At 31.8% G+C, this 9,232-nt stretch overlaps 1 protein-coding gene across 1 annotated transcript; it reads left to right on the top strand.

The window, feature by feature from the left end:
- Positions 1 to 4,938: 4,938 nt before the first annotated feature.
- Positions 4,939 to 8,953, top strand: LOC108319725 (zinc finger CCCH domain-containing protein 17). The gene is made up of 3 exons (XM_017550961.2): positions 4,939 to 5,334; positions 6,483 to 6,593; positions 6,721 to 8,953. Exons 1-3 carry the CDS (start codon positions 5,209 to 5,211, stop codon positions 8,611 to 8,613), a joined length of 2,130 nt encoding a protein of 709 aa, XP_017406450.1. The 5' UTR covers positions 4,939 to 5,208; the 3' UTR covers positions 8,614 to 8,953.
- The last annotated feature ends 279 nt before the right edge of the window (positions 8,954 to 9,232 follow it).

Raw genomic sequence — 9,232 nt, 5'->3', positions numbered from 1 at the left:
TTATCTTGTGATAATCAAGCTTCCCTCCATATAACAAACAATCCAGTCTTTCATGAAAGAACAAAACATGTTGAAATTGATTGTCATTTTGTTCGAGATAAAATTCAAGAAGGAAAACTTCGAACCACATTTGTCTCCTCAAATCAGCAATTGGCAGATATCTTCACAAAGACTCTTCTTCCGGCTTCACATACTCAGTTAATTTCCAAGCTCATGTACCTTCCTAGTTCTTGAGCTTGAGGGGGAGTGTTACACAATCAAGGATATGATATGATTGTAATTATTGTCAAATATTGTAATTAGCTTAAATTGGGATATCTACTTAATATAGGAAAGATAGTTGCCTAGTTTCTAGAGATTTAGCTTATTTCTCTCCTAATGTTATGTAACGGTCAGTGTATTCACTTGTATATATTTTGCCTCTCGATCAATGAAATATATGCTCTTGAGGTTTACTTTCAGAAACATATAAAAGAGTTTTAATGGACTAAAAGTCCTTTAATAGATTAAAACAAAACCTTCAAAGAAAGCATTAAGAGATTTAATCAATTGAAATTATGTTTGAATATGCTAATATCACATGTAAGTACTATTAATTGATTAATTCATTGCTTAACAGATTAAAACAAAAATATTCACAACACGAATTGAGCTTAGTGATTTTAATCAATTCAATGTCATAGTTTGATCAATTAAAATAGAAAGATTAGAACTCCTCATGGTTTCAAGTGATTTTAATTGAATAAACTGATAATCTAATAGATTGAAATGTTTCCTACATTCTTACTAAACCAACCAAGAATACTTTAACAAATATAAAACACCTTTTAATCAATAAAAAGAATTGTCTATAAGCAAGTTCTAAAATATTTGGATTTTTCTGCTTTTAACATGAGATCAAATCAAGTGAGAGAAAACATAATATCATAATCAATAGAGATTAAATCACTTTTGAATCTTCACCAATCATTTCAATTCTTCTAGAGTCTTTTAACCAAAGAAATAATTGTTCTTGTCATATGAAGAAAAGTTAGACTAAGGTCATCTTTTGGTGGTTCTTAAGGGGATAATAGATAAAGCTTAAAGATGTATGTTGTCCATTCGATGGGTAACGAAGAAAAAGAAGAATATAAATATTTTGTATCTTTAGTTTTTCTTGTTTATAAATTTTTGTTTTTATTCTGATAATTTGTAATAGATTGAGTAATAAAGGATGAATTTATAAAATGATTTTTTGTTCATTATAATTTATAATGATAGACAAAGATTTATATCTTTCCGATATGATAAACTATAATGAAAATCTAGTGATAAAGTTTGAAATCTCATCAAACTTGTGTTAGTATATTTATTATTAATTTGAATAGGTTTAAACTTATCTAATGAAATACCCTTTTAAAAATATGTAAATTTAAAAATCTATCGTTTTAATCATCATAAAAGAAGGGTGATCTAATGAAATACCTTTTTGAAAATATGTAAATTTAAAATCTATTGTTTTAATCACCATAAAATAAGAGAAGTTGTTAAAGTAAAGTCCAACAAATTTTATTTTTATTAAGTCTATTGCACAAGAAAGTATAAATTGTGATTTTTTGAAGCATTGCATCATGATAGGCGGAAGTGTTCCATCTACTAATAAATGCATAACATCTTTCATACATATCTTCATCATGTAAGTTAACACTTGAAAAAACAACAAATATGTGTAATTTTAAGTATTTTTATGCTACATCTCAAATATTATAAGTGCTTGTTTTATTTATGCAAAGAATATGTTCATTTTTTTCATCTTACAAGAGTATCTTGCAAATATTTGTCAACTTTTATCACTCAATCAACTTCAACCATGACATTGCCCACCTCTTCCCTGCTTATTTTATCACATTCTTTGTTTAGACACTAGTATTCACTATTAATCATTCGTATGACATGTTTAACTCCTTTAATTGAGCTAAGCCTTATAAGTCATGTTATATACCATGATGTTACATCAATACAAGAAGTTATGTGCATTTGATGTTGTACGAAAAACATTTAATGCATTTCTACACCTGTGCATGGACAAACACAAGAAAGAGAACTCCAATATGCACAACATCTAAAAAAGGATTTGTAATAAATTTGTTCTCCTTAACCTCTATATATAAAATATCTATAAGAAAAAAAGGAAAGACAACAATGATAACACTCTTAACAACCTTACATTATTTAAGTAGTCTTCAACTTCTAGTTTGTGAGAAAGAACATTATTGTGTTCATTGAAAACCTAAAACGATATTCTAAATCATGTATTTATCTTAGGATGTTACCTCTTTTAGTTAGAAACATTTGATAATTTAGATCACACCCCTTTTTGCAAAAGCAAAATTGTATAGCTACAAATAGTTGAGTTTCAAATAGTATTGATCATATTTAACTAAAAATAACTTACATCCAAACAATACTTGTCTGTGTAGCTAGAATTGGTTATGATTAAGATAATACTTAATTTTATACCATAACAATTGTAATTCAAATAATTCTATATCTTAATCAGGAATTATAATGATCCATATAATACTAAAGTTTAGCTAAAAATAACTAAGATCCAAACAATACTCAGTATATATACTTTATAACGATAGGATAGTTTGTTAGTAAAAGTTTATTATGTTTATTAACAATTGAATCTAATTTGAATTTACAAACAAGTCAATATAGAAATTTTAAGCGTGAATGTTTCTCTTCTCTAACACTTTTAACCTATATATTATTGAACGTCCTTTGATCATATAACAAAAATTGTTCTTAAACAAGACATACGAAATATTTTTATGATACGTCTATCAACTTAAAATTGCATGTAACTATCTTTATCAAAAGTTGATCATACAAAAGCTTGATGACAATGTGTCTGTCAAGTTAAACATTGTCTTACTGTTTTAACAAAAACAGTTGATTTTGCAAAATATAAAAAAGAAAAGAAATAAAATTCCTGTTTTCACATTATGCATGTGAATAATATAATTAATTTAAAGTCTGTTGTATATTTTCTTCTAAATTAATATACGATGTCGTGATTTTTATGTTTTTTTTGAAAATGTGACTAGTAGAAGACACTCATCCATATAATTAATTTTTAAAAAAAAATAAAATCAAATCAAATGACGAGATCCGAGAGGCAATATTTTATTGATAAGAATTAAGCTTGTGGAATGTTTTCTACATCGTCTTGAATTGGTAGGAATCTGCTGAGTACATGATTTAGTTAAATTTTACTTTGAAAAATAAATTCTATGTGTATGTAAATACTAATTTTATTGATGTTTGAAATGTACACATTACGTTTATGTGTATCTGAACGGTTATTTAATTGTTATAACAAAAGTTAAAGTTATATAAGATTAGGACCAAAAGTTTAAAATTTAATTTCAATCTTCCTTCATTTAAATTTATTTTCATATTTTCTTACATTATAAAATAAATATAATTATGAAAACGACTGTTTCAAAGTAAAATACATGTTTTAAATAGACCAATCGCATATTAAAATTTGCGTTAAATTGATAAATAGAAAATATACTTAATACATCAATTTATTTAAAAATCAATAAAATAATTAAAAATAATATATTATTAAAAAAGATAAAGAAACAGAGAGAATTCATTAATAAGCTTCAAATAAATACTTAATCCAGTATCATAAGTGATAATCTATCATTATGAATCAAGATCACCAATTTATTAAATCATATAAAAATTATGAGGGAAAATTCATTAATAAATTTTAAATAAATATCTAATAATTATTATAAATGACATCAATTATTTATAAAGTCATATTAATTATCATAATTGATATTTCAAGATAATAAACTATTGTGTTTTTTTTCTGCTTAAAATTTAAAAAATAAAGAGAGTTGTGAAATAAGATTTCAACAATAAGCTTATCTCAATAACTCAAAAATATATTCAAAAGTAAAGTATGATTCACACCACCTATTGATGAAAACAATATTACATAAAAATGCGTATATCGATCACCAAAACATTGTATAATATATTGAAAATCAACATTATTTACTTCGAGTTATTAGTTTTTTCTTATAATATATATTTTTGGTATGACTTCAAAATATATTAATTTTGATATATTATAATTTATTTCGGTATCTCAGTCTTATGATATAAAAGGGTCAAAATTAATAACAGTTTAAATACGTTTTTTTTTTCAATTTTTCAAAGTAATTTTTAAAAACAAAATTATAAATAATGCGAAAGATTTTTGAATTCTAAAACAAACAATATTTTAGATATAATAATTAACTTTTCTTATAAACATTAGTCTAGTAACAACGAAAATTTTCTTAATTTTTTCCCGAACAAAAACATTTTAAATATCCACTCCAAAATTCCAAACTTCAAAAATACAAACTACACTGAACAAATTAATATAAAAATAAAATCTAGGGAATTCAAATTCAACACTAACTTACTTCATTAATGATGATAAAGTAATAACACCATTAGGATTAATTAAAAATTTTATGGGAATATTTGATCCTTTCCCCTTTGTAATCTAAAAGAAAAGGGTGATTATATATCCAAGTGCTCGACTAATATAATGTTATGTTACTTTTGGTGTATATGAAAAATAATTCTTTTAATTTTCAATGGAATTTTTTGGTGCTATTAATACTATTTATGGTTAAGACATGAAAATGTAAACTCAAACTGAAATTTATTATCCAAACTCAAATATATTATCCCATTGGCATTATAGTTTGAAAAAATATATATAGAGAGAGATAGAAAAGATGATGAACCAACAGAAAGAAGGCAAGTGTCCCATTACATTTTTGGTATGAAACATCGAAAAAGAATCATTAACACACAAACACAGAACAGACATATTAATACGAATTTCTACAAAAATAATAAATAAAAATGTAAACAGAAGCCGAAACCAGGCTAGGCTCACCCTTACCCTCTCCTCTATGCTCCATATAAGCCCATCACATTCACATACTCCAACCCACTCTCTCTCTCTAAGTTCTGACCCCAATTTCTGTGGCGGCTCTCTCTCTACTTATTCTCTTCTCAGATTGAGATTTGGATCCATCTTCTTCTCCTTCTTTCTGTCTCTGATTTGATCTTTTCCTTCCTCTTCGTGTTTTTTTTCATCCGGTTGGGTTGGGGTCTTCAGCTTCAACTTCAACGATAGCTATGGTTACCCCACAGCCACAGCTTCAGGTTCAGCCTCAACAGCCCGCACCCTCTTCGCAAGATGAGGCCTTGAAGAGGAACACCGATTGTGTCTACTTCCTTGCATCTCCTTTGACATGCAAAAAGGTTCTTTCTGGCACTTTCTTTTTGTTTTTACAGGAAAGAGGGGGGAAATCTCCTTTTTGCCGCTTTCGGAATTCTCTGCTATAGGGTTTTCAGATTCGTATGTTTCTGCAAATAGTTTTTGTGGTTATTTATTTTCAATGGGGAAATCGAATTTTGTGGAAAAGGGGTTGTGGAAGTCTGTGTATGAATTCTCGAATTTTCAAAATTGGGGATGGCGATAGGAAATTCTGTGGATTGAGAGGGTTTTATTTTACTTTCTCTTTTTCGGATTGCGTTTTTTGATGTATAATTTTTGTGAAACTGTTATTATTGATCGTTGTTTACTAATTTGATCTTTTTTGGCTTTATTTTTTTGTATTTTTTCGCCCCTTTCTCTTTGATTTGATAAGGTGAGGGGAATGAGAGAGAACGGAGTTCTTGAACCCTATTACGATTAGATATAATATTTTTTTTAATTTTTTAATTTTCTTTAGTTAGGTCAATTGTGTGGATCCCGCTGAAAAAAATAAGGTTGGATCAATCAAGTTTAGTCTTTTTTTTTTGGATGGTTTAAAGTGTTATTCAATGTGTTCTGGTTGTTTCTGAAAGCAAAGCAAGAAATTTGCATAATGAATGAACTTTCATTACAGCCAAATGTTTAACAGAGTGCTACTACGTGGTGACAAGAGCGTATACGAGTCATGTTGATCGATTAGTCTCAATAGTGTTCTGTTAGCAAGATCCAGGATGTCCACTACTGTTGCTGGCACTGTTTTGCATAATCCTTGAAGATTTTACTGTTAACATCAAACCGACTGCAACATTTTACTTGAAATTGATATTTGTTTCCATAGTTTTTCTGTTAAATGCGAGTACTTGTTTGCTTAGTTCTTCTAAATGTGTCGTGCCATTTCTTCTTGGCAAACAAATCGAGTAATTTTACTGTCATCCTGTTCTTTTTGTGCCGTTGTGATGCTGTTTGTTTGTTTTTTTCTGTCGTGAGTATACTATTGTATGTAGCATTGCAACTTTCCGATATATGCTTTTTGCATATCTGAAAGAGCAAGCATTGGTTATCAAGAATGTGAGGCTGTCTTGTCATCTAAACATTTTTAACTCTGGATTTTGTTGCTGGCGCATTTTGATTTGTTTTCCTTTTGTTGGAACAGGGAAATGAATGTGAGTACCGCCATAGTGAGTATGCACGTGTTAATCCTAGGGATTGTCGTTATTGGTTGAGTGGCAACTGTTTGAATCCCAAATGTTCATTTCGTCATCCGGTGAGAGTCTCTATTCATGAAAACCAAATTTTATACTTTCATGTCAATTTTTGGCCTACTTGTCTATTTTTTCTGTTATTGTCTCATTGTATGGACTTTGCTAACTGCATTTTATTTTTGTATTCAGCCTCTTGATGGCTTGTTAGGAACACAGGCAGCAACAGCTGGTGGACCATCTGTATCTGCACCCCCATCACAGATTCCAACAGCATCTGCAACACATGCATCTTATAATTCCACTAAACAAGCTGTCCCTTGCTTTTTCTTCCAAAAGGGGCTTTGCTTAAAAGGTGACAGATGTGCCTTCATGCATGGACCTCCTGCTCCTAGCACTGGTAATAAAGTAGCTGCTCAGGTTTCAGTTACCAGCCAAGGAGCCGAGAATCCAGGTTTTAAGAAGCCTTTTGGAACCAATGAAAAATATACTCAGGAAAGGAAAACTTCCCAAGGAAGTGTTGCAAAGTCAGGTGGGGGCCCTGAACCTAAACCTGCCCCAAAAATTGAATCTGCTCCTAAAAGAAATATGTTTGAATTGGAGAAGGAAATGCTACCACCCTCTGTAGGATTTGATAATGAGGCTTCTAGATTTAAGACAAGTTCTCCACCAGTAACCAATGGCCCTACTGTAGTCCGGTCAAGCCGTCTGCATCAAGCTCGTGTGCCAGATGATCACAATTTCCACAGTGGCAAGGACAATGATGAGTTTCTCAGAGAATCGTCTCCTGGGTTCGATGTCCTTGTAGCCGATGAACTTAGGAATTCTGATTACTATCATGGGGAAGATGAGTTTGGTAAAGCAAGAGGTCCAGATGAAAGGAACTTAGACTCTTTGAACGAATATGATTTAGGGCATTCTGGTGAATATGGTTTAGCAGCTGATATTGATCGGGAAAGATTTCGTGTGCCCCAAAGTTATGAGTCATATGATCACACGCAGGAACCATATCTGTGGGAGCAGCACAGGAAGGCTTCGGCCCATTTAGACAGAAGGACTCGCCGCAGATCTGGTAGTCCTGAAAATGCTGAGGTCTCAGATCTCCGACATCACTTATCCAAGCGCAGAAAGGTCAATGGTTTGAAATCTGTTGTCAGTCATGATTATGCCCTTGAGGGTCATGGTGAGGAACAAAGTCATCGATCCTTCTCTAGGAAGGACTCACTCCAGTTACCTCTGAATGAGAGCTCCCTCGGTAATCGCTTCCGTGGTAGAATAAAACTTCCTGCAAATGGTGGTGCTGATCAGCTAGAGAGGGATGACAGAGGGAGAATTAGAGGCAGGTTGTTGCCTGGAAGGTTGCAGGCCACTCAGCAAGGAAGGATCCATGATAGAATGCGAGGAAGGTTGCAAGATGATGAGAGGAGAAACTCAAAGGATGGATTAATGGGGAGAGAACTAATAGGTGGTGATAGGAGTGATTTTGCTGGGCCAAAAAGTCTGGCAGAGCTTAAAAATGGGAGGAACCCTGAAAATAGGGAGCCACAACCACTGGGAAAGAGAGGAACTTTAAGAGATGATCACCCACAGTCTGAAGATGATCTTCAGTTTGATGGTCCAAAGCCTCTCAGTGAAATTTTGAAGGAGAAGAAAAGAGGAGGACCTGGAGGCAGAGCTGATGCAGACTCGGGCAATGGCAAATCATCTAATATTAAAAGTGAAGAAGTTACCAATGGCTCAGATCCTACCCAGGTCACGAACACACAAAACGGTGTGCTGTCTGAGATCAAGGAATATGTCAACAATCAAAATAATGAAGAATCCAAGGTTGAGGTCACTGATGCAGTTGGAGGAGAGACTGGTGCAACTGATGGTCAATACGAGGAGGGAATGTACGAAGAAGCCGGTGAAGATCAGTATTACGAAGGTGATGATCAGAGAGAAGGAGATTATGAGTATGAACAAGGTGATGAGGGTTACTACGAGTATGAACAAGGTGAAGAGGGTGAAAATCAGGAGGAAGAGTACATGGATGAAGAAGATGGGGATGATTTTGCTAAGAAGATTGGTGTCATTCATTCATAAGCGTGGAAATTCTGAGAAAAAAGGGAGCGTGTCCTACTCATGATCAAGTCTCATACAGGTCTCTCTCTCTCTGACTGGGCAGCATTTCTGCTTAAAATTTGGTTGTAGAACTCAGAACAGCTATCACTATCAGTTTGTTTTCTTGTATTAATTAGTCCTTTTTACTCTTACTGTATTTTCATCAAATTTAATGGATATTTTTATGTGATCAGTGGGGCATTTTGCTGTGCTCTCCGCATATAAATGTCGTGCAGAGTGGTGCAGGCCTTTAACCTTAGAAAGTTAATAACATTTGCATTCACGTGCTAGTGTTATCATATACTTTAATTCATCTGCTCAATTAGCACCGTAGAAATCATTGGTTAGTTCTTTATACTCTTCAATTATATTTCTTTGCTCATCGTATATCACAATGTCTTAATTTACTTCTTTTGTAGATTTTCGTAAATTATATTATTTTTTAAAGTTTGTTTTAACTTTGTTTCATATATATTATATTATGATTCAGAATCTTGAGATACAATGTTTTAAATTGTTATATTAATGCTTCAATAAGACTTTTTTTATAAACCTCGGATTCTAGACTCTGCTTGTGGTTGGGCTATCTTGAAATTGAAAT

This window comes from Vigna angularis, chromosome 1, assembly GCF_016808095.1.
Source record: "Vigna angularis cultivar LongXiaoDou No.4 chromosome 1, ASM1680809v1, whole genome shotgun sequence".
In the NCBI taxonomy this organism is placed as follows: Eukaryota; Viridiplantae; Streptophyta; class Magnoliopsida; order Fabales; family Fabaceae; genus Vigna; species Vigna angularis.
This window is presented reverse-complemented; position numbering and strand designations above follow the sequence as displayed.